This window comes from Gymnodraco acuticeps, unplaced genomic scaffold (assembly GCF_902827175.1).
Source record: "Gymnodraco acuticeps unplaced genomic scaffold, fGymAcu1.1, whole genome shotgun sequence".
Taxonomy (NCBI): Eukaryota; Metazoa; Chordata; class Actinopteri; order Perciformes; family Bathydraconidae; genus Gymnodraco; species Gymnodraco acuticeps.
In genome coordinates, this window is record NW_022992265.1 from 3,681,186 (window position 1) to 3,707,840 (window position 26,655).

Sequence of the window (26,655 nt, forward strand, 5' to 3'; positions counted from 1 at the left end):
GCAAGGAGTAAAGGTCCGATGATCCTGAATAGGTCAGTGAGAGGTGGCATACTATACAGGGGTGTCAATAGCAGTGACAAAATATACAGCATATATTTAAAATGTCCAAAATGGATTTACTTTAGGTAATTTACTGTATAAATTAATGCACATGTACAAAAAACATGACTAATTAATGCTACAATGCTTCCATCCCATGGGGTTTTCATTTTTTCTTGCAGTTTTAACAAACCAAGCTTTGTTCATGAGAATGTGAATAATGATGTGGATAATGCAAGCCAAGTTGCAAACATACATTTGATGTGTATTGTCACGTACCGTTAGAAGGAACATCTTTTGAGTATGTGCAGCCAAGTAATACTCAAAATGCTTCAATTCTCAGTAACGCACTGTGATGTCGGCTAATGTTGGTATAAAATATACCCCCATTTTCTCATGCACCAAACTGAAAAATGTAATGTAATTGGTAACTTTTAAAAATCCTGACTCTATGACTTAATTGTTCTGTTCTCTCACACCCTTCCTGCTCTTCAGATCATGGCAGTGGCATCGATGACACACCTCACCAACACGCCCCTCAGCCTCCCAACGCCCCCAGCCTGCAGCGCCGCAGTCTGCCCCCGCAGGGCTGCTCCCCGCTCGGTACGTAGCCTTTGGAAACATGGGTCCGCTTCTCAATTTGTATGTGTGTGTGTAGGATGTGCAATGTTAAAGATAACATCCTATGCTGCTGTTTCAACAACCCCCATATCAAGGTTATGCTGTCCTGTGATCACATGACCCTTGACAAATGATACATAAATGGCCTAGTTGACTTTTTAGTGAGTTTTTCCAAGGTCTCTTATCTGTATGTTATTTATTCTCAAAATACAATTGTGAGATTCTAACCACGAGGGAAAAGTAAATAGTCTTGCACCTTTTACGAAAATCGAACACACTTGGTCTTTGTCAGGGCATTTTCATTTGTGTTCATCATTTCATTAATTGCCTCCCTGAGAATCCTTCAGAGAATTATGGGAGGCTTGTGGCACAGTGAGTTAGTGCGCTGATCTTTGAATCAGAGGATAGCAAGTTTGAGTCCCACTGCAGTCAGCATGTCGTTGTGTCCCTGGGCAAGACACTTCACCCCACATTGCTCCTGTGGGGATTGCCCACAGTATTGAGTATGTAACACAAAGTGACGCAACTTCTGGTCCAGGCTCTCGTCATCTCACACCTATACTGCAACTCCCTCCTGGCTGGTCTACCTGCATGTGCCATCCGACCTCTGCAGCTCATCCAGAATGCAGCTGCATTCTTCAACCTTCCAAAATGTTCCCACACCACACCACTCCCTTCACTGGCTTCCAGTAACTGCTAGAATCCACTTCAAGACACTGGTACTAGCGTACCATGCTGTGAATGGATCTGGCCCTTCCTACATCCAGGACATGGTTAAACCGTACACCCCAGTACGTGCACTCGGCTCTGCATCAGCCAAACGACTCACTGCACCCGCACTGCGAGGGGGACCCAAGTTCCCATCAGCAAAAACACGTGGGTTTGCTATCCTGGCTCCAAAATGGTGGAATGAGCTCCCCATTGACATCAGGACAGCAGAATGCATACACATCTTCCGGCGCAGACTGAAAACTCATCTCTTTCGACTCCACTTTGAGCGACATAATTACTATCAAAGCACTTATATACACTGAACAAAAATATAAACGCAACACTTTTGTTTTTGCTCCCATTTTTCATGAGATGAACTCAAAGATCTAAAAAATGTTCTATATACACACAATAACCATTTCTCTCAAATATTGTTCACAAATCTGAAAAAATCTGTGATAGTGAGCACTTCTCCTTTGCCGAGATAATCCATCCCACCTCACAGGTGTAGCATATCAAGATGCTGATTAGACAGCATGATTATTGCACAGGTGTGCCTTAGAATGGCCACAATAAAAGGCCACTCTGAAACGTGCATTTTTGCTTTATTGGGGGGGTCTGGGGGGGTCCGAAAACCAGTCAGTATCTGGTGTGAGGGGTAGGGTTAGGGGTAGGGTTAGGGTAATGTTGTGAATCGAGTGGCCCATGGTGGTGGTGGGGTTATGGTATGGACGACAAACACAAGCCACTCGATTCACAACATTACCCTAACCCTAACCCTAACCCTAACCCTAACCCTACCCCTCACACCAGATACTGACTGGTTTTCGGACCCCACCAGACCCCCCCAATAAAGCAAAACTGCACGTTTCAGAGTGGCCTTTTATTGTGGCCAGCCTAAGGCACACCTGTGCAATAATCATGCTGTCTAATCAGCATCTTGATAAGCCACACCTGTGAGGTGGGATGGATTATCTCAGCAAAGGAGAAGTGCTCACTATCACAGATTTTTTCAGATTTGTGAACAATATTTGAGAGAAATGGTTATTTTGTGTTTATAGAAAATGTTTTAGGTCTTTGAGTTCATCTCATGAAAAATGGGAGCAAAAACAAAAGTGTTGCGTTTATATTTTTGTTCAGTGTACTAATAAAGGACTGGCTTATCTAAAGCCAGTTGAGTAGCACTTGAAATGTTTTAGCTCTATGAAACCTGATGTACTTATATGATTCTGTTTTCTTCAAGTTTTTATCTTCTTGGTCGAATGCACTTATTGTAAGTCGCTTTGGATAAAAGCATCAGCTAAATGCAATGTAATGTAAGTCGCTGTTACGTTCCCTCTAAATCTAGGGGTACCAAGGGAAGTAACAAAACACAACGTTGATCAGGCACGAGAAAAAAGAGAGGAAACCGTTCTCTGGAGTCACGAACAGGCCTTTTAATAGTCAAAAAAAGAACACAGGCTGCTCACCTGCTAACTTTCACATTAAACTAGGGATGGCAGTTTGACACTGAAGCTTCGAACGGAGCTTCAACCCTGGACTTCCTATTCCATAGAAGCAGGGTTGCGTTCCGATAATCCAAAAATCAGCTCCTAAATTCTAACCCTATCTCCTATTCCTTGACCTCTGAATGAAACGTCACGGGGTTAAGGGATAGTGGATAGGAGAATTCAAAAGGACTTAGGAGAAGAGACCGCAGTACTTTAGAGAATCCGAATGCACTTTCACTATCCGACGTGTTTATGATGCGCCAGCGGACGTCATGAATGTGCGTCTGCTGCTGTGGGGAAACTATGGAAACCACAGTTTTCTATACAGCGGACTACAACATGGATGTTTAATAAGATCGAGGGACTCATCTAGAGACTCTGCACCGTGCTCTGATGCTGTTGTTTTATGCTTTATGAACGTGGACAACAGAGAAACATATTCTTCATGACCAAAGTTGGAATTGAAATAAAAAAGGAAAGTGAAACTTATGCTCGTCACCCTCTCCCTCCGGTCCACATTAATACAAATGATCCCAATACGTATGATTGTATGAACTATGAAAATATCTTAAAATCAATACAAATGTATTTATTATAAACGTTAGTCCTTAACATATATCACTGTGTATATCACCATTCAAACATCTTTTAAAAGTTGAACAAACCCCACACAGCTCAGTAAAGACTGTGAGATGTTGACTTTATTTGATCATTTCAGTAAAAACTAACGTTCATATTTCTCTTTTTGATTATAATACTGATGAACGTTCAGAAAAAAGCAATTTGGCAACTTACCACATACGTTTTAAAATGCTTAATAAGCACCGTAACTTTCATGATATAATTTCTCCGTCATAATCGGTTGTTTCCATGAACGGCCGACTGTTGTGATGGCAAATGCTGCGGCTGCAATGTATTGTGGGGCAGCATTTTCTCCTCTCCTTTCGGTTAGGGAGGTCCAGTGGTTCCTAAGCTAAAGGAGGTTATAAAGGAAGTTTGAAACCTCCTTTCCTTTCATTTGGAGAATTGGAACGGCACTTATCATGGCTGCCAGTGACGTACTTCCGGGTCATTTCACTCCGTTAGGAAGGTTCCTAAGCTAAATGGACTATTGGAATGCAACCCAGTGCTTCGAAGTTTGCTTCAAATCCAACACACTCTCACTCCCTAAGCGTCCAGGAGCGACGTTTGGTCAGTGTCCGTGGCGTCCAGTTGTGACGCTCCTAGGCTCCTTCAGCGTCATAAAGGGACGCAAATAGCTTTCAACTGATTGCAATGTATTCCCATCTGCGGCGGGAATTGACGCTCATGGAAGCACGGCATTCGTTTGTGTCGGCTGCCCTTAAAGGCAATGTGAGCGTCCATTCCCATTGGATAACGGAGAATTGTACACCCGGAAGTAAGTATTCCTCTTACTGTCGATTGATTTTACAGTGATATCTGCACTACTCATCGACTAAAAAACACCAGATTATCCTTGTTAATTACACAACATTGATTGGTTTAAATTGTGTGCAATGCTTTTGTATTTTTCCCCTTCGATTCGGAGAAACAAATGTTTTTTCTGAGTAAAGGATGGCAGAAGACACTACACTACCCAGAATCCCCAGCTATCGTTTGGACTACACCATGTGCTCTGTTTGACAAACCCCGTGATAGTCCTCAAGCTCTGTGATTGGAGAGTGTGCTCCGAGGGTTACGCCGATTTTCGAACAGCACTTGAAATGGGATGGAACCATAAACGGCAGACTGTCCAAAACTGGATTTGAACGGGTCCACCGCGTCCCCCACCCCATTCCCAGAACTACACATGCTGGCTATTCTGTTTCGCAACATGTTCTGTATCTATGGCACGTCTCTACTGGGAGTTGTAGTTTTAAAATCGTTTTCGTATTTCCCATAATAAGAAGTTGCCAGTATTAAACTGTGTACATCCCTGGAGGTTTAGGGGATAGGAAACACTCAAATTTAAAACATATAATTAATAAATGGGTGAAAATTGCTTGTGCCCATAATGGGCAGCATTAATATATATACACACATGCCAGCTAAGGTCAGAAGAGCTTTATTTAACAGCTGGTCTTATGTTTGTGACCCCTGTTGTTAATTGATAACATTACATTACATGAATTGATAAGCCTGAAACATGCACTTGTCAAGGTTCAGAGGCAAATTTTGCAAATATGGCAGTAGCCATCGATCAGCTTAAAATAAGATATACTTTATTGATCCCAAGTTGGAACATTTTCGTTACATCAGCATGTGTAACAGTTGTAAATATGCAGTGGTATTTATTTGTAAATCATTTAGTATAATCACACAAATTCTGTGTTTTATATTTAACAATTCTGTGATCTTTATTTATTGATTGTTCAATACCTGACAAGGCCGGAGATGAAATATCTACATACATCTTATAAGAGTATAATACATTATGTATAATATCAGTTAAAATAAGTGCTTCAACATAGTTAACATTGCTGGAGGTATGCACAAATATTGATAGATGTCTTGTAATGCACTATTGAGGAACCTGCGACCCAAGTTTTTCATTCAATGCAGAACTACACCATAGTTGTGTAGGCCTATATGATATGTCAATAAACCTTAGAAAATCTTGAAAGGGCTGTGCAAAATAGTCATTATATACAGTCTTTAATGAACTATTAGTAGAGAATAACGAGTAATGAATATACTTTATAGGGATCCTATTAATATCTAATAATAAAAATAATGAAATTCAATAACATGCTTTAACCACTAGGTGTCCCTTTATATCAGCTGTGCACCTTTATGGTGTAAATACAGCCTATCTACCAATTGGATCAAATATAAAAGTCAGCCGAATTAGTGTTGATACTGCAAGGAGACGTATTGTGTGAAAAGAAATGTAAGATGTTGTTTAATGGCTGATATATTTATGATCCACGTCACGTTTTCAGTTCCTCATGTTTGTCTATAAGTCTTCTCATCAGGGCTCTATAAATACAGAACTACGGCAGATATGTAATATGTAATGCAGCCGAACCGTGTATTACAATGCCGTTATGTGATGACTTTCAAAGAGAAAAGCAAGCACACTCGGAATAAAGTATTATTTTATTTTTAAAAAAGTTTTCGGTCTGTTTCCGGTATTTGTTAATGACGATGTGCTGTGAGATGTGAGACTGAAATTGCACAGGGGAAAATAACGTAGGCAATCTTTAGATGCGGATTTTGTTAAACTAATATGTTTGCGCTGTGGACCAACACTATACATTGACGGGGAAGGGGGTAGCAATAAAGATAACACCATTAAACAGTTACACAACATAACAGAAATAATATCGATAGCAGCGTCCCTAGCAACCACCTTGGTAACAATGAAAACGTCGCGATTTCCTGAAGTAATCTTCGTAATAACTAGCAAACTAAAGATCATGGACATCCACTGCACACATAATCTGAAATAACAACTCATATTTCTCGCATCAAATGACATCAAAACGAATTTTAATGGCCAAACTAACTTTAAAATTGGCATTTTCCACCGAGAATAAAACGAAGTTCGGCCATGTTGTCTTTTTCTGCAGGGAGAAATTTGAAGATCACGTGACATAGACGCCAGCCATTGGAATGAATAGTGAAAAAAACGGGGTTTGTCAAACAGAGCACATGGTGTAGTCCAAACGATAGCTGGGGATTCTGGGTAGTGTAGTGTCTTCTGCCATCCTTTACTCCGAAAAAATATTTGTTTCTCCGAATCGAAGGGGAAAAATACAAAAGCATTGCACACAATTTAAACCAATCAATGTTGTGTAATTATCAAGGATAATCTGGTGTTTTTTAGTCAATGAGTAGTGCAGATATCACTGTAAAATCAATCGACAGTAAGAGGAATACTTACTTCCGGGTGTACAATTCTCCGTTATCCAATGGGAATGGACGCTCACATTGCCTTTAAGGGCAGCCGACACAAACGAATGCCGTGCTTCCATGAGCGTCAAATCCCGCCGCAGATGGGAATACATTGCAATCAGTTGAAAGCTATTTGCGTCCCTTTATGACGCTGAAGGAGCCTAGGAGCGTCACAACTGGACGCCACGGACACTGACCAAACGTCGCTCCTGGACGCTTAGGGAGTGAGAGTGTGTTGTCAAATCACGTGACATATGACGTCCGAAGCAGCAACTGCTTCAAATCACGTGACATGTGACGTCCGAAGCAGCAACTGCTTCATTTCCTGAATGAATCAACTCTCGATTCTGACAGGTGACAGGTTGAAACAGTTTCGAATTTGAGCGCTTCAACACTTTATCACCGCTCTAAACAATGCGCAATGTGTGCGTTGTTGCTGTTGAGTTGTTGTTGGTATTGCATTTGAATTGGATCGTTATAGAGCAAGCCAGGAAGAAAGATAGGTCGTTCTGGCTCGGGAAACACTTCGAAATGTGGAGAAGTTGTGAACAAAAAGACAATTATCAGTAATATAAAAACAGTTAAATATTTTAAGGAATAGATAGCCCAGTGGGTACAGCCGGAGGCCCGAATGCGGCGATGTCCTCCGCGCAGCTGGTTCAAAGCCTGGAATGGATGTATTTTAATCATTGCTTTTCAACTTTAATAACTGATAAAAGGCCCTCTCCTCCCAAAAAAATGTCCAGCACTCTCTAGTCTCTTCTCAATAACCCAATACACACAATTATCAATCTTTAATTGCAAATAGAACATGATATTCAGTCTTAGTGTGTGTGCATCGAATATTTTTCAAGGCAAAGATACGTTAAACCCACTGCAGCCTTGCACTTCGCCAGGAGAGGTCGCTGTAACTGAAGCTTCGAGAAATTAACCTATTTCCGACACAATTGTCCAAGTGGTTCGATGCTTCATTCAAAGCTTCATTTTGCCATCACTACATTAAACTAGTGTCCCATATCCAGGAGCACATCTCTTAATGATCTACAGAACACAGGTTGTACGCATGCAGCCAGAGGAGGAAAATGTGGCAATCACTGACACTGCAGTCTTCCTCCGGTCCTATATGGAGGCCCTGATTGGGAATTAGGAGCACCTGGGAAGAGGCTGCACCTGGGGACAATCAGGCTGCACCTAGGGAATCAGAAGGAGAGAGAGAAAGACACACACACACACACAAACACTACGGCACGTAACAGTCGCTTTGGATAAAAGCGTCTAACAAGTAACATGTAATGTAATGTAATTAGTAGCCTGGTTGTCTCTGCATGTAATTAAACATGATTATTAGAATTACGTATCTTAGCACAAAATAATCATTAAAGGACTTTACAGACAAAACCAGGAATCCTCTTTTTATTTCCCCCCATGTGTTTTGATAAATAAATAAAACCTCTAAAATGAGCTGGATGAATTTGAAGCTGAGGTGGAACCACAAAGCATCTTCATGGTGATAAAGATGTTATAGCACCACAGCATGATTGATTGTTCCTCCTGACAGGCGCGTCACACCCAGTGTTCATTTCCCTTTCCCAGTGAGAGATATTATTTTAGGTTGAAAAAAGCAATGCAACATGAAACATAATCAACCTATAAAAGTGAGCCCTGCTGTAATGTATTTTACTGTTGCTTTGTATTGCAACACGTCAGTGATACAGTATCATATAGTACTCCCTCTCTGCTGATGTAGGCGTCTTTGTTGTTGGTTGGTGCACCTTGTGGCCTGTGTTAGCACCATAGACTGTATGGTTAGCACCTTTACAGTGAATGTAGAGTATCAGCACCATCCAGTGGCACAGAGTGTGTTTCAGTATAGGAGCCAGGAGCATCTCAGCCTCTTGCCACAGAGCCTGTGTGAACAAGTGGAGCAGCGACTCCAGCTGGTGGTCACTGACTGTACACACTGCTCCTCATTCAGACCCTTCCCCAACTGTGGGTTACAGTAGTTCCCAACCTTTTTTGGTTTTAAACTTTGAGACAAAAGATTGATTTCACCTTCTCAGATGAATTCAATAGAATAATGTAAAGGCAAGAAGAATGTGTATGTTTCCCTGGTCGAAATCAAATATTTGGAAGTTTAAAAAATAACAGCTTTTTGTTTTACTATATCATGTTTTTCATCTTCATACCGATTTACAGTAATACATGAAATAATCTTGTGTGTACATTATGGCTACCACACTGATGGTAGCCATACAGTACCATATTATGATTATTACAGTACCATATTGTCCTCATCTTTATCTTGTTTATATACGTTTATGTTTATTTTATTTTTTTAACAATATCCCAAAAATATCCAGAACAATTATTTAAGATTTAAAGATTAAAGATTTTTTAAAAAGTACTTCAATTTTCCAAAATAGCACAAAAAGTACCTTGTTTTCATGTTTTACTGAATAACAATTATGTGTGGCCCTTTCATTTTAAGCAACATTTGAATTTCTGCAGCAGATCAAATGGAACCTACTGTAATTTAATCTTCTTTGAAAAGGTGCAACAAATAATCGTAGACATAGGAAACTATTTATTTCATTTCATTTCAAACCTTTATTTACCCAGGTGTATCCCATTGAGATCATTGATCTCTTTTTCAAGGGAGACCTGCTAAAACCTTCATGTTTTGCATGTTATCTTAAATGTGAGATAAGAACTAAATGTCTACGGCGTCTTATAAAAGGGTGTTCATGAAATAGAAAATACTATAATGATGCCTTTAAATACCTCAACTGTAACTCGTGACAAATAATCTATGAAAAAATCTTTATGAGAGAAAACAAGTGTATTTCTCCTTTTTCAAATATATGATATAACATATGAACCTGTCTCTTTACTGCACAGCCTCTAGGAGAGAGATGCAGAAGGACATGGAGGCTGCACCAAAGTCCTCTCCTAAAAGATTTGCTGTGGTTTCGCCAAAGCCACAGTCCCCTGGTGAGTCTTACAATAATTAATGTTAATGTGAATACAAATTGTATGCTCATCCAGTATGTATCTGATATGGTATGTTTAGTTTAGTGCTACATCGGGAGTAAAGCAGCAGTCGCAATAATGCAGCACCATCAGTTGCTACTGTACCTTTAAATTGTACAGTCTCTCTCTCTCTCTCTCTCTCTCTCTCTCTCTCTCTCTCTCTCTCTCTCTCTCTCTCTCTCTCTCTCTCTCTCTCTCTCTCTCTCTCTCTCTCTCTCTCTCTCTCAATGCTCAATACAAGACCCATGGCAGCCTGCTGTTGTCATAGCAACAAGCTTCAGGAGCAGTAATGCTGGGATGGCTCTTTCAGTAGAAAACCCTGCTGGGTCAGATTACCACAACAAGTCAGCATTTGTCCTTTTCCCAGAGAGCACATAGACAGATTATCAGCTGGGTAGAGTTACAGTTCAATTTCTCTACTGCTCACATGATGCACTCGTGTTTTCTCACTATGATTGTTAAGATATGAGGAGGAAATGGCAGCTCATTGATGAGCAGTGAGATGACTTGAGTAACAGAAAGACCATTTTCCACCAGGTGGGAGGATATAAACCACTGTGGCTCCAACCAATCAGCGCTTTATTGCTACAGCTACGAGAGTATACCAACTGCTAATAGTATCTGCAGTATAAATCTGCTTTTTAGTATTGCTATTGGATATTGATCAATGTTAATGTTGTTTTTGTCTATTAATTATTTACTAAAGGTAACAAAATAAGAGGTGGAGTATTAGTCAAAACAAAACACAATATTTCAATTGAATGTGATATAAAACTGAGACAATAACACAACACTCTGAATGAAACTAGCTAATAATTGGCCTTTACATGACTTACTTGGTTATTATGTCTGTATTTCATTAAGTTTGTTATGAGTGAAAATATGTCATCATATTGTTTTTGTCCTCCTGCTCTTTGTTTCTTTAGTTCAGGGGCGGACGGCAGCAGTTCACGGCGCTGTTCAGACTGATCGGGCCCAGGAGATGGACCGGGTTCTGATCCAGCAGCTGAGGGAGCGCTGTGAGCAGCAGGACCTGCAGGTTCAGAGCCTTCAGGCCCAGCTAAAGAAAGCCTCTCTGTGTCTGGACGTTTTCAGCATCACTACCCAGCATTTCTGTATCAAGGTAGGCTACAGCAGAGCTCTGTGACCTCCACCAGGTTGACCTGCAAGCAATATTGGTCTTGCCATCACTTTGAAAGCCCCATTAAATGTTTTAAAGTCCAAATCTGAATGAATCCTACATTAAAAACAGCCAGTCCCCTTCCTTCTTAGCTCTGTTTAAGGAAGCTATGATGAAGTCATTCATTCACAGGGCTATAAGATATTAATCAGGCTTTCATTTCTGAAAAATTAACTCATTAATGTCATGAATTTGATCAATTCCAAGATTAGAAAGTTGGAGATTCAGAAAGGATGCATTTTGAGAGATTTCAAGTTATTTAATATCAATTATTTTGTAATTAGCCGAGGTCAAAACAGGCCTTGTTTGCATTGACATTTTGTGGAACAAAAGCATAACTTGATAAGTTGAATTTGACATGCATCATGATGGATGGATGGATGGCTGGTTGGTTACTCGTTGGTTTTCATGCCACGAGGAATAACAGTAATAGGGGTTCACTGAAGTGAAGCTTCTAGAATAAAGAATAAAGGAATGTCTTATTTACAGAGGGTAGAGAAATGTCATGCAGTGTCATGCAGAATCCTGTATTTATATTTTATCTTTTGTCCATATCAAAAATGTGCATGCTAGTTAATCCTGCTGTTGTAGACATGTTCCGGGCTAATACACGCGGAAGGGAAAGCTGTTGCAAGCGTCAGAATGCAACTACAAAGCACTACGCACCAAGTACACCTGAAGCATCTAGCTTTTGATGTCAGCTTTACTTTGTTCACATAGCCTGTCACTTTGAATACGTTGGGAATACCTACAAAGCAGAAGGATGTGTCAGTAAAATGTGTGAGGAAGATGAGGGGAAATACAAATGGTGTTTTCCATTTAATTCAAAGGGAAATTATGTTTGATGTACAATGGCTTCTCATATCTTCATTGAGTAAATTAGAATGTATTCAATAGAGCTGGCTGGCCTTTCATGTCAGGTCTGTCCTAAAACTGCTGAATTGTCTAGTGAATGGGATACAAACACATTTGTTATCCATTTTAAATATCTGAATTGGTACGTCTCAAGTGTATTTTGCTGTTGTATAAGATGATCTCTGTTGTTGGTGTGTGTTGTGCATCTAGAGTATGGATGAAGCTCTTGTTTATTGCCCTTTCCTGGTCCTCTGCCTCCATTTCCCAGCACCACCCACGGGTTCTGCTCTACAGTAGGAGATGATATATGAGATTAGAGCTACCAGCCTGTGCCTCGCGGTGCTATGACTGAGAGTGATTGTCTAATGGAAAGAGTACTCTAAGGTCGGAGGGGGAAGACAGCTAGGCTCCCCTTTAAAATGTTCTTTTAATTGGATTTTGAATCCCTTATAATGATTAAAGGGCAGTGTAGATGCCGGTCTTTTATATGTATTGACCTTAAATACTGTCCAATGTCTTCCAATGTATTCAATGTCTTCCTGTAGCCTCTCCTCCAGCACCACTGTTTATCAGTACTGGTTGACTCTGTTCAGGATTTTTAGAGCAGTGATAACATATTGATGAGGCTTTAGAAGGTTCAGTGTGTAAGAGAAATAGAATACCAAAGAAATAGCTTTATACTCTATAGTATCAAATACATCAAATACCTCAATATCCTTTGCTTTCACAAAATACTAACACAAAACCATTTTCATTGTATTTATGTGGATGAAATGACTAAGTGGTTAAAAGCAAATGATATAACAGCTAGGACAGTATGTACAGTTCATTGTATTACATCACTTTACTGTAATGCAGCTTTTCAGAGACACTGATATCCGAAATGTAAGACAACATTCAAGGTGGGGTCAGTGGGGTATTTAATTTTGGAGAAACCAGCTCGAGTGTGCTAGAATTTGAAAATACACAACCGGAAAAAATCTGCTACTTCCTTACCGAGCCCCTCCTCCAAAACACACGAACGCGCACATGACCAATGAGGGCACGAGATAAGTTTGTGCACAGATGGAAGGCTGACAGGCAGGTAGGCCATCCAGTTATTTTAGCCGGGCCGGATAAAATGATTGGTCGTGCTTTTTACAGTACTACGGCTTCCACAGATTAAATTGTTTTATGTATTATATCAAAGCATTTAATATGTTCATTGCTATCGGGATGTTAAGAGCATTCCATGGAATATAACAAAAAGTGTTTCTGAAATAAATTACATACCCCACCTTTAAGTCTCATATCACACTATCATTATAGTATTGATATGTTGCTAATACATGGGAACTGTTCTTGTTGCAACAAAAACATTTCATCCAAAGCTACACTTTGCTTCAGTCCGTACTTTGATATTCATTAAGCCAAGGACATGTTTTCTGTATGTATCCAAATGTCTGTGTGTAGCTGTGTTCTCCAATCTGAGTAACAGTGCAGATAATTGGTCACTTATTGATCATCTCCCTCCCCCTGCTTCTCCGGCTCCACTCTTTTTTGTTTTTTTCTCAAAGATGCAAAAGCCTGTGCATGTGTGTGTGTTGCTCGCTGCCATGAGAGTAAATTTAATTCTGGGCGTGTTGGTGGGGGTTTGAGGGGAGGGCAGGCAGATCTGGGCAGGGCTGGCAGTCTTTGTTCCAGCAGGGATAAACGCTGGTCGCAAACCAGGACACGAGGTGAGGCTTCGGTCTTCCCTTCTCTCCTCCCCTCCCCATCCCTTGCCTGGTTACCTCCCCTTATGTCTCTCTTTCTGTATCTTTCTGGCACTCACATCTGCCACTGCTGCCTCCTCCTCACTGGGCTCAGGGATGCTGCTGTCTGCTAGCCTGGAATGGGCCATTGCTGCTGTAGGCTCCCTATCCTCCCTCTGTGCTTCCTGGACCGAACGGTAAAGGCAGTACATCTTCTGCAGGCAGCAGGCTAGTCTCAGCACCGAGGATTCCTTTCTATATTTGCGGTTGTGCGCATGTGTGTTTAGTGAGGGGGGGATCTGAGTGCGTCTGTGTATGTGAGCGTTACATTCAGTTGTTACCTAGAGACAGAGCTGGAGAACAGAGAGTAAAGCTGTGCATGATTATGCTGAGTCAAAGCAGGCTTGTGTGTCACACTGTCCCTCTATCTTTTCCCTCAGAGTTTGAGGCATTACATAACATGTTATTAATGCTCTGCTATAACCTTACACTTGTTTGCTATTTCGCCGTGTACATTGTGTCTTAACTGTATGTGCTGGAGTAGTCTGGGTGATTACATGTTATTGAATGTATAGGAGTGCTCATCCTCTCGATGTCTAAGTGACATGTTTACCTAAAGTTGCTGAATTTATCCTCTACAGGAAATCATCTTTCAGGTTCTCTTTTTAGAATAATGATGTAGTTTCAGCTTCCTGTTTGTTCACTGGAGCGAGCCTGAATTTTGTTAAGTCCAAACAAAAAAGCAAATGCACTTTTGGGATGCTTTTTATGGTTCCACTGAAACTGGATCGATGTATTAATTAACTCATGACAGTATCTCATGGAAAATGAGCACCGTTAGAATAAAAAGCCATGTTTATTGCTGTCCAGAAAGTGACACTCAAATCTCTAGACAATAGACACAAAAAGATAAACATCACTATTGACAAGCCATTTATAATTGGTGATGAATCAAAGAAACATTAGCTAGAACATTAACTAACCTAACAATTGATCGGGAACCACACAAATAATCAACAAGATGATCGATAATGAAACAATAATCTGTTGCAGCCTTGATCATTTATTTAGGTACCTCTTTGAGGGCTGAATATCAGATGGGAACATTTGAATTCATGTCACACAACTCCCTGGAGAACTAAATTGGAGGGGCGTTGCAGACAGAGGGAATGGTGGGTAGGAGCAAAGGTGGAGCTGAGGAGTAATACATGGAAAAAAACCTACTGACCATCCTTCATCCCTCATGAGGTCATGGCATTTTCTCCCTGATGATTGTGTGCTCCAAGTAAAACCTCTTAAAGGATGACATCATTACTGCCGAGATATACTGTGTAGTCTCTCATACATATTTTACCCTCTGCTCTCTGTGTCTCGCCTTTCTTTGTTTCTCGTATGCACTGCTATCTGTCACTGAGCAACAGTGTGCATAACTTAAAAGATCAATAGCCATTTAGTGTATGGTGTGTCTTCCTCTGTGAGTAATAGGTGCTCTGAGGGTCTCACATATTATGAGTGAGGTGCAAATCATGTATAATAGTTTTTTTCAGAGTATAATTTTTCAACAATGTTATAGTTAACAGGCATTTATTGTAAGCACAGGGGAATAGTTTGCATGTTTTGAAGTGGGGTTGTATGAAGTATTTTTTACACAGTCAGTACCAGAAGATTACGATCGGCACGCCCCACAAACCAAAGTACGGTTTCAAAACAGCATACTGCTGTGTACACTAATTATACGCTATATTTAGAATATTTTCATTGCTTTATATTGGTGTTTGGAAGTCATATCTGACAGGGAACAGAAGCCATGATACAAAATAGTAATATTCCTTCAAAGAATACTAAACGTCCACGATCCATCAATCCATTTGTGTGTGTGTGTTATTGTGTGACATTGATTCATCTGAAGTAACGCTTTAAAACACCAAATTCACAGAATAACAAAGAAAATAACCAATTGAGGCAGCAGCAGACCAGCAACCGTGTTCCGGCTGCTAGGCTTTCTTTCTGGTGATTTCCACAATAGTGCATTGCTTCCCTGCTCCTACTGTCTGCTTCTTCTAACATGCCAACTGTCATCTACTGTATTTAATACACTTACTATGGAAAAGTACTTTAAACAACCCCACTTTTAACAATCCTAACTTGCCTTGAATTATGAGACCCTTAACTGTTGTGATCCGTTGTGAACTAGATGATACACTGATGTCAAATTGTGGTGTTTCAGAGAAAGTCATTTGTATGCAGGTCTCATTATACACATAAATAATACAAACCATGTTGCTGTCATTACTCATGGGTCTTGCTCAATTATGATTTGCGAGCACCAGGCAGCACAACATTGTTAATTATCTAAATCTTATCAAAAGTACAGTAGACCGGAGTTGTATACCTTTAGTCCTGTTTAATGCACATGTTCCTGCTTACATATTGGGTTCCAAATACCGTATCTCAGACTCTCTCTTTTCTTCATGCTGGATTATTTAAAGTGTAGCACAGTGGCTCTGTGTCCAGCAGTGTTCCTTTCGACAAAATACTACACACCTCTCAGTATATTGGAATACAATTAACTAGTACCACAAACCTGGTAACTAATTATAATCAACCAAAACATTTTTGTTAATTATGTTACATACATTTTAAGCTGTCAGGCTTACAGTGTAACTGTAGGTGTTCGTACATTTATTCATACAGTTCTGAGATGTTCAATACTTTATGTGTTTCAGAGTGAGAGTGCCGTTGTGAAGGAGAGGGAACTGTCCCTGGAGCTCGCCAGAATCCGGGATGAAGTGGGTAAGTGGGATACAGCAATGACTCACTCACTGCTCTCTGCATGGCGTGTTATACAATATACTAACACAGGGAAGGGAGGAATTAGCTCTGCTCATGGAAGGCTAACCCATAACTCCATAAAACAGACACTGTGAAATATAGCCCTGTTATCATTGCTTCATATCAAACGTTAAACAAACTCTGAATGCTACAGGATTTCAATTGAATTATTTTACCAACATTTTTCAAAAATGGGCAAACAGAGAAAACATTTGGAGGAATAGCACAAAATGAATAAATTACACATTTTACAACTCTAATCTATTTTATATTCTTGTCACTTGTGATCTGAACTTGGATCTGGTGAAACGAACTGAAGCTCTATGTTGTTTTCCAGCTTTCAGTGTTGCACACTGGGAGCAACTGCAGCAGGAGAAGGAGAAACTGGAGCGCCGCTTCAAATCTGAGCTGCAGGGATTGCGGGCTCAGCAGCAGAAGGAGCTGGGAGTGCTGGAGGAGCGGCTGAAGGCGCAGCACCAGGCCGAGGCCCAGAGCCTGCAGGCCAATCAGAGGGCCGAGCTCCAGGAGCTGCGGAAAAAACAGCGAGAGCAGGTGTGTGTGCTTAGATAAAGACTGGATATCAGATGGACACTTGTGTCTAAATGTGATGTGAAAACCTAATCTCCAAAATAAGATAATTCCTCATGTGCCTACTCTAGATTGAGGAGATGAGTGAAGATCACGAGGCTTCCTTGATGGAGATGGAGACGGCTCACGACGACACTCTTGCCACTTTGCAGGAGGAGCATGCCAGGACTGTGAAGAGTAAGTGCCACGTTTTAACCCTGTTGATCTCCTCTACTGAATCACACTGCTGAATGAAATAATATCATACTTTTTACTTAACTCAGATCTGAAGATGGCCCATGAACAGCAGACCAAATCTCTAGAAGAAGACTTTCACAAGATCAGACTGTCACTGCAGGTAAACAGTCCTCCCTAAAAAAAACGTTTGGGAAAATACATAATTTATAGTAACTAACCTTTTCATTTGTGTGTGGTCACCAGGATCAGGTGGACACGCTGACGTTTCAGAATCGCAGCCTGAGAGATCGAGCTAAGCGCTTTGAAGAAGCTCTACGCAAGAGCACCGATGAGCAGATATTGGTAACCGCTGCATGAAACAGTACAGGGCCATGTGCTGACTGCTTTGAGCACATTTGCTGAATAAGAGCTGCTGGTGTTGTGAAGTGGTTTTTAAGACTGGTATTGGTTTTTTGACTCATGTTGTCTGCTGTTGTCAGGATGCGTTGGCCCCGTATAAACACATTGATGAGGACCTGAAGAGTCTGAAAGAAGTGCTGGAGATGAAGAATCAACAAATCCATCAACAGGAACAAAAGATCTCAGAATTGGAGAAAATAGTAGGCTTCAAATTTGATGTCTAGCTTCTGTTTGATTTAGCTGCAGTTATGAATAACACATCAAATGTTGTTTAAGATAAAGATATCAAATGACGGAAAACATCTTCATGACATACTCTGCTATGACTTTTTTGTATATGACATACTATACTATATATATACCATATACTGTACCATATTTAAAGACATTGAATGGTATACTATACAATGACTTTGTATGACAACATTTTATAATACATTGAATGACATAATATACTTGTAACTTTATTTATGACATACTACACTATGACATTGTATGGCCTACTATACAATATAATGATATTATTATATATATAATATAATAATATAATATAATGTTGTGCTAATATAGGCTGTTAGTCTACTATAAACCCAAATATAAATGTCTCTGTCTTGAATTGTCATTTCATCATGTTACACCTGAAATATAATGTCATACCTCATTTAAAGAATTTAATGTGGTGCATCTTTCTCCTGTGTTTTCGAGCAGGCTGAAAAGAATGTGTACCTGGAGGAGAGAGTACAAGTGTTACAGCAGCAGAACGAGGACCTGAAGGAGAGAATTGACAACAACCTGACTGTGTCCAGGTCAGATAAGCATGCCAGTGCACATTTAAAACCAGAGGTGGAAGAAGAACTCAGATTTTGTACTTGAGTAAAGTAGAAGTACCAGAGTGTAGGAATACTCCGTTATAAGTAAAAAGTCCTGCAATCAAAATGTAACTCAAGTAAAAATACAAAAGTATTAACAAAATATACTTAAGGTACCCAAAGTAAAAATACTCATTATGCAGATTGTTCCATTTCAGAATAGTTTATATTTTATCTTTTGATTATAATTATTGATGCATTAATGTGTGTATCAAAGCTGGTAAAGGTCCCGTTTCTTTTACTTTGTATAGTGCAGGGTAGCTTGTGAATTTACTCCAGGTGTAACTAAAGTATTTTTAAAGTGTTGAATATATTTCCCATTATTAATCCAAATCCGAGAAGTAACTAAAGGTACACAATAAATGTAGTGGAGTAAAAGTAAAAGATTTACCTCTGAGTTGTTGTGGAGTAAAAGTACAAAATAGCATAACATGGAAATACTCAAGTAAAGTAAAGGTATCTCAAAATTCTACTTAAGTACAGTACTTGAGTGAATGTACTTAGTTAATTCCCACACATGTTTAAAACTAGTTCTAACCTGTAGAAGTGAATGTAGGTGGACTTAAGATGGCACATTAATACAATATAAAAAGTAGTTACAGAAATCTTTAATTATGCTGCCAAAATTCAGCATCTTGTCATAAAAACTGTTGAACTTCTCCAAATGTTACTTAGAAATATGTATATGTACAATATAGTGCTCAAGGGTTATACAGTCTGTGCACAGAGAGAGAACCTTTTTAGACAAACACAGCAGTGGGAAAAGCTGTTAAAGCTGTGACCTTGCAGTTGGAAAGTTCTGACTCCTGCATTTGAAAGGATTGCATTGCTAGTCATTTGTATTTTGACCTTTTCCTACCGCTTTTCTTCCTCAGGCAACTCTCTGAGGATAATGCTCACCTGCAGGTGAACGTGGAAAAGGAGAGCAACGAGAAGAAACGTCTGAGTCGCAACAACGAGGAGCTGCTGTGGCGTCTTCAGACAGGCGAACTGAGCCCTCACATGTCCCCCAGCGCCTCCCCCCTCCATCGCCCCCTCTCTGGACCAGGCTCTCCGGCCCGCCCTCACTCCTACCATCAATGACACCCTCCAGGGAGGCTATCGTATCAAACGCTTTCTTGTTTCTGGTATCGGAAACCATGATTTTTTAAAACTCTTCCTGAATGTTTAAAGGATTTACCAGTATGTTGATGGACGGACATGATGACACGTGTGGTGCATTTCCAAAGTCAACCCCGAGGATTTTTAGACCTAAAGAATTGTATAAACGATCAGAAGGGAATCCTCTTTCTCTATTCCAAATGACTGAACAGACGTGCTGTGGGACTGCAGGGGATTTTAGTCATTCTAGACTTCAGAGAGCAGGATCAAAGTACCCCCCCCCCCCATCTACATCACCACCTTCTCATCCAGCGCTCAGGATGATGGATGTACAAGGCATTTCCAACATCACAAGTGCAAGGACAAACACAAGAAGCGCCTTCTCCGTCCATTCTCTCCCACCAGCAACTTCTATCTAGGCACAGGCAATACTTTGAGTAAAATCACAGAACTACCTGGTTACTCTTAAAGTGTGGATTCTTCTCTGGGGTATGTTAACATTTTCATTCTGAAATATTTCATATATCAGGAGTGTATGAATGACTACCAATCCTACCTTATCTCTCTCTCCTAGAAACTAGATATCAGTGATGACCCTGAAATGTATGACTACAACTCATAAATCCATTGAACTGCCAACTATACTATTGACTATAAGTTTGTAGAAGTGTGTAAATGTATTGCTCTCTCTAAAGCATGTTCTGTCTTCCAGTTATGCATTTTATTTTAAGGTTACCATGTGTGACAATATGGCAGGAAGTGTGTAGACGGCAACACAAGTAACCTCTTATTCTTAATAAAACTCACCAGGATGTATTCAAATGAAGACAGAAAATAACATATAAAATATCATGGTGTTATACACATTTTTTTGAATGTGAGATTGGCTTCAGTTAGGTTAAGAAAAGAAAATGATTTCCCACACAAGTGCAGGATCTGCAGATACCACCAAAGAGGAAGCCGTTAAGCACAGCAGTCCACCTTGTATTGTGGTCTATAATTGATGGCTGTCAAAATGTACAGTATTGACCTGAACACATATATCCATATATGTTCATTATGTTGAATTTGTACAGTTCTTTTTATTTCCCTTTTGAATTGTTGCTGTATCTGTTGCTGTACACTTTTTTGCAAACAAATACTGTATAAGGTGAAAATCTAATTTCTCTTTTTGAACCTTCAAAATTGGCAAAAACCCTATTGAGAGGTAAAAACCAACATTTATCTAGGGAGCAAATATATATCTAAAGTAGTTAGAACAATCCTCGAAAACTGCAAGCGGTTACCTCATTTATTATTTTAGATTATAATCTCAGGTATTGTGGAGAATAATTAGTCAGCAAAGGGAAGAAACTGCCATATCTTTTTCTGTTGGTATTAATCCCATTTTTATTTTTGCTCATGTTTACATAATCACCAAGCTCAAATGTCTGTTTTGCAGGAAGTCCATTGAATGATATGATTTGAATGTACAGAATATGTATAAATATGTTATACAAAGTGCAATCAGCAAATATGTACAAATACATTGAAGAAATGTTGCTTTAATACTATAATATACTACAAAAATCAGATCCCCTAGGACCCCAACATGTGGAAATATGATCAAGCAGTGATATGTTTGCAGGTGACTTGTGTTATGTATGAGCAGCAAGGCAGATATAGATTTAATTTGACTGTGTTCTGTGGAGTGGAAATGGCCTTCCATCAGGTTCTCCGATTGCACTGATCGCCTCTGTGTCCCGTGGACATGACCTTTTACTCATTTACTGAATGTTTGTTTGACACTAGATATGAGGTTTTGTTTACAGTTTACATCCAATATCAGAAAAGTTGGTGTTTCACGTGGATGTGGGTACTTCTGTTGATTGTTTACGGTTAAGATTGTATTCAGTATATCAGAAACTGAGGCTCTGGTTTATATGAAAGCATGTCTTTATAAGGTCATTGTTCATAGTTCTTTGTTTTACTTTTCTTGTGCTTTTGTTCTATTTATTTATTTATTTATTTGACCTCCTTCAGAACCGCAACTGTAGCTTAGCTGGTTAAAATATTGTGGTTAGTGATGAGAAATGTATGTCTACACTGTATATGTTGCACTTTGTATTTAAGTATTAAATCACGATAAGAACATAATTTGTTCAAAAATTATTTCCATTGTGGATACATCTTTGATTGCATGACGTTCTTTTCTATATTTTGCCAATCTTAAAGGGAACATTTCAATGGGAAGTAATAACGAAGTGTACAGTATCTGAAAGAGATACCACTAAAGCTTATAACAGTCAAAATAACTAGAGTAGTGATATAAATATTACTTCTTCATGAAGTTCTGCAGCATATCTATGGGCACAGGGAAGATGATGGTGGAGTTCCTCTCCGCTGCGATGGTGTTGAGGGTCTGCAGGTATCGCAGCTGGAGACCAGAGGGTGACTCAGCGATTATCAGGGAGGCTTCTTTCAGAGCCCTGGAAGCATTCATCTCTCCCTCTGCAGAAATGATCTGAAACACAGACAGACAAGATTAGTTCTACAAATGTTTTCTATCAACATCCATCCTATTTCACAGTTAGAGGAAAATTTGAAAATAAATCTTCCGCCTGTTGACCTTGGCCCTGGCCTCCCGACTGGCTTCTGCCTCGGCTGCCATGGCTCTCTGCAGCTGCTGGGGCAGCTTCACATCCTTGATCTCCACTCGCTCCACCTTAATACCCCACGGGTCAGTGGCATCATCCAGAGATCCCTGCAGAGGAATAAAGAATAATAAATACTATAGTGACCCACGTTGCTAAATATTGCTAGCTCCAGAAATTAGTTGTTTAATTATTTTAGTTATGTTTTTTTATCAACTTTTTTTAATAACATACTATTGTACTGATTGTTTGTATTTAATGTATCTGTTATTTCAAAAACCATTTTATGAAATAATATCCTCTGACTTTATGATTTTTTAAAGGCAAATTGTAAATTTTTAAAGGCAAATTGTAACCTTTTTCTGACTTAAGTCAGAAAAAGGTTACAATTTGCCTTTAAAAAATCAGTAAGCAGTTTTTAAATATATATTTTACGACATACTTTATGCCACTGTACATTTTTTGATATCCTAATGATATTTTAAGTATGTTTTATGATTTCATTAATGGCATTTTTTTTAAATACTTGAAATGGCCTACTTTGTCTCTTTTACCTAATATAGGGGCCACCAGAACATAAATGACTATTTTCCATTTCTTTCAACCATTACTTTGATATCTTTTTAGAGTGACTATGTAAAATCCTCACTCCTCACCTGCATACTGAGTGATATGCCCTCTCTGTCAGATAACAGTTCTGCCAGGTTTTTGGTCCCAAGTACATTCCTCAGGGTGGTCTGAGCCAGCAGCCGTGTGGATGAGTGTGCGTTGCTCACATTGGCCACAGAGGAGATGGGGCAGTGTATGCGGAAGTACACCACACCGTCCACGGACACTGTCACTGAGTCTCTGGTGAGGATCTGAGAGGTGCAAAGCTGCAGTTATGATGCGGCTACTAAGTTGATCACACAGGAAGATGGTCGTCAGATTTCATTAATGATGGAGAGGAGCTGTGATACAGGAGAGACACAACTGATATTCTCACATTTGGTCATGAGTGGAACAAAACAACGTACCTCTTGTGGGGGGATGTCAAAAGACACTGTTCTCAGATCAACCTTCACAAAAGTATCAGTGCAGGGTAGAACAAAGAACAGACCTGGAAGGAAATAAAGACCATGCTCAGTTTGAAAGGTTGTAGATAAAGTATATTAGATCATAGCAAGGTAATTACTTTTTAAGAATGTTTTAAGAACATTTTGCCCATATTGTGTATTCATGTAGTGACAAACCTGGCCCTTTAGGTTTCCTGTCTGTGATCCGTCCGAGTCGGAAAATGACGGCTCGCTCGTACTCCTTCACTATCTGTATGTTAGAAACACAGCCATCCATATAGAGAACATAACAAAGGGAAAAACCATTGGCGTAAACTTCGTAAAGGTAGAATTGATATCTTATCAAATCATGATTTCTCCCGAGCTACAGTAACACATACCATCTTCACATTTTATTCATTTTTTTTTTTTTAAATATGCTGTTGGTCAGTCACCCTGTCTTAGCTAGTATATGTATTTAGGTGCCCTCAGTGTCTGTGGTATACAACAATGGAGGAGGGATATTCTGAAATTACACATTTACTAGAGTTGTGTCAACAACTAAGCATTAGCTTTAGGATTTCTGACCTTCCAACATTTTTTACACAACTGACATTTTCTAAACTAGTGTACATTACTGATAATATGCTGTACCTTAACACACATGAACAATGTGATTGGGAAGGTTGCTGTAACAAAGAGGAGGGATATGAGGACCAACAGCCAGCCGAAACATCCCAAACCTCCTGAGTTTTTATCTGTACAGAGAGAAAAAAGTAGGAGAGGAAAAGTGTTTTGCATAGTTGTCATGGCACCTTGGTTCCTCGTGTATTGTTGTAATTTCCACCCTTCTCATTTTTCACTAACAATGTAATTAATATCTGAGGGGAAGTCATGTTACTTCTCATCTAGCGGAGTGACAGGGATAAGCTGCTGAACTATTGATGTACCATCCTGATAATCACACTGTGGTGTAGTTGTCTCATTTAGTTACAGACGGGATATTACAGGAAGCATTCAAAGTCTGAGGGTAGATTTTTATCAGTATAGGGCTGGAACAAACACTCATTTTATAATCTATAGTATCATGATTATATTGTTCTTGATAAATAATTTATTAATTTAAAAGAAAAAAACAGTAGATGCGAAAAAAATTCAATTGCATTCAACATCAACATTTTGCAAATTTGTGCAAAAAGACAAAATATAGAAACACCAATACACGCAAAGACTTGGAATAAGAATGGGAAATGGAATTTAACTTAATTAAACGCTTTATAAACAATTGAAGTTAGTTTTGTGCCAAATAATTGTGTCATCTCTGATTATCTGATAAACAGTGACATCCCTCCTTGATCCCTATACAGCACAATATGCTATCCCTGGCATTTTAATCCTCATTTAATGACAGTCACAGACTCATTTTTTGATGGATCATAAAAAGTATTTACCTTCCACATTCTCCACAGCAATCTGAAGTTTACCCTGTGTAACCATCTCCGCTGTGCTGGATGTTGTTGAGGTCATTAGTGAGTTTGTTGTCGGAGTGATGGATCAAGTGAAACAGCGCAGCGCCTGTTTACCTGTTTGTTCTCCCTGCTGGGTGTGGCTTGGCCTCATCATCTGACACATACGTAAACTCATACCCCCTACTTGGTGTGTGACTCTTGGACTCACCTTGTAGTGCCAACTGGTAACATGAACCACAGAGCCAAACCAGTCTATGGCTCCTGTGTTTGAAAGTTCAAAGTTTAGCTCCTGTGCTCTTCCATTATACTCTAACCTTCACGCCCAGTCTGAGTCGGACACCTGTTGAGTGCGGCTTATGAATAAACAATAAGTGGCATCGAAGTCGTGAAACATGAGCGCATGTACAGGCACAAGGAGATGTGATCATGCTCTCCTACTTTCTCATGGTTTTGTTGTTTATTTATGTTTTGTAGTTTTAAAGGTCTCCTATCGTGCTATTTTTAGGCATATATTATGGTTCTCAGATATATATACAAATATATTAAAAAACATGTCTATGATGTGTTTTGCTCATAATACCAAACAGATCATGCATTTTAGACATCCCTCATATCCCTGTATTTCAGCCCTGTTAGAGAAACGCTGATTTTGGGTCCTTAGCTTTAAAGAAAAGGGGAGCTTGTGCCTGCTCAGAATTTTACGAGATACAGCTAAATGCTGCCGTGATTAAACGCCATATCCAAACCACATTATTTCTGAAACAGTATGGAGCTCAAATGCTTTCTCTCTTGCAGGTTTACCACAAGGTGAATTCCTTTTTTATTTCCTGCTTTTTATAGATACTCTCTCCAGTACAGGTTAGCTCTGAGTGTTAGCAATGCTTGCTAATGTAAACAAAGACCATATTACGTCCAAAAAAAACGTTGGGCATTGTTTCTGATAGCTTAGTTTCTGATAGTGTCGTGGGACCACATTTCCGATATTACGTCATATCGGACGCAAATCTATATCAGCTCCGTTGTACCCCCCTTTGTTAGAGATTTGGGGACACATATTTATGTATAAAAGACATCAAAAAGTGCATTTTTCATGATAGGATTAGGTCCCCTTTAAGGTTTAAATAATGTAGTTTATGTTTTGTTAAGTTTCCTTTTCGTGGTGTAAGTATAAGTTTAAGTATTGTTATTTAAGGTGAAGGATATTACTGTATGACATTATTCTTAAGATGTCACATATTTGATTAATTATTTTGTTTTTAATCAGTAACGGCAGCCTCAGTCCAAAAGTCTTTATTCCAGTTTCAGCCTTCAACAGCGACCACATCCACCAGCAGCCTCCAGACGGTGTCCAGGCTGCAGGGATGACCAGGTGACACATTACATTTTTCTAATTGTTCTCAATGCACTCCTTAAGATCCTTTTATTTTTGACAAAGCAATCCTCTGCAGAGTATCTGATGTAAATGCTCCTCTTTTGAGATTATAAAAGTATGTTAATGATGTTTACTGGAACCTGACTTTTTCTCATGTGTTGCTGTCCTTCTCCAGGTGCCAACTTTAACCCAAAAGCGCTGACGCCCTGCTGCTGTTGCTGCTGCAGAGCTTCCCCAGAAAGGGAAGCAGAACTCTGGAGCCCCTCCTTCCATAATGTCTATATTTAAATAAAGGATGTTAAACAGCCAGACAAAATAACTTATTTCTCTGATGTAAAGCTGTACTGTACTAATGGATTTTGAGTTGTGGAGACATAACAACTGACATGTGAGCTGCTGGTTACCATCATTTCTCAGTGAGGTGTCTTTAAAGGACCACCACATGATACTTCATCACATGACAGTTGCACACTGCAGTAGGCTTCATGATGAGTCCATGTGAATCTGGTTCAGTTGTTCACCACAATAGACAACAGGCTCACTTTGACCTCTTGTAAAATGTATGGAAGTGTATGGGTTTGGTGCAATCTTGATCAATTTGTGAGTTTTAGGAATTGTAAATGGG

The 26,655-nt window shown here is 39.5% G+C and overlaps 2 protein-coding genes across 6 annotated transcripts in view; one reads left to right on the forward strand and one right to left on the reverse strand.

Annotated features, from left to right (window-relative positions):
• mtus2b (microtubule associated tumor suppressor candidate 2b) overlaps positions 1 to 21,673 on the forward strand; it is a 34,196-nt gene extending 12,523 nt beyond the window's left edge. For 2 of the 5 annotated variants that reach the window (XM_034207233.1, XM_034207234.1), the window contains exons 5-15: positions 535 to 642; positions 9,657 to 9,749; positions 10,715 to 10,911; positions 16,283 to 16,349; positions 16,726 to 16,940; positions 17,048 to 17,153; positions 17,240 to 17,313; positions 17,397 to 17,495; positions 17,633 to 17,752; positions 18,258 to 18,358; positions 19,297 to 21,673. In XM_034207233.1, the coding sequence (XP_034063124.1) occupies positions 535 to 642; positions 9,657 to 9,749; positions 10,715 to 10,911; positions 16,283 to 16,349; positions 16,726 to 16,940; positions 17,048 to 17,153; positions 17,240 to 17,313; positions 17,397 to 17,495; positions 17,633 to 17,752; positions 18,258 to 18,358; positions 19,297 to 19,504 (1,388 nt within the window). In that variant the 3' untranslated portion in view covers positions 19,505 to 21,673. Of the gene's footprint in view, positions 1 to 534; positions 643 to 9,656; positions 9,750 to 10,714; positions 10,912 to 13,567; positions 13,754 to 16,282; positions 16,350 to 16,725; positions 16,941 to 17,047; positions 17,154 to 17,239; positions 17,314 to 17,396; positions 17,496 to 17,632; positions 17,753 to 18,257; positions 18,359 to 19,296 lie in introns of those variants that run through there. The other 3 variants (XM_034207235.1, XM_034207237.1, XM_034207236.1) reach the window with 3 other exon arrangements.
• On the reverse strand, positions 21,640 to 24,716 carry stoml3a (stomatin (EPB72)-like 3a). The gene is made up of 7 exons (XM_034207238.1): positions 24,641 to 24,716; positions 23,844 to 23,947; positions 23,388 to 23,460; positions 23,172 to 23,254; positions 22,812 to 23,015; positions 22,131 to 22,265; positions 21,640 to 22,025 (listed from the first exon to the last, which is right to left on the reverse strand). Exons 1-7 carry the CDS (start codon positions 24,714 to 24,716, stop codon positions 21,837 to 21,839), a joined length of 864 nt encoding a protein of 287 aa, XP_034063129.1. The 3' UTR covers positions 21,640 to 21,836.
• Positions 24,717 to 26,655: the final 1,939 nt, after the last annotated feature.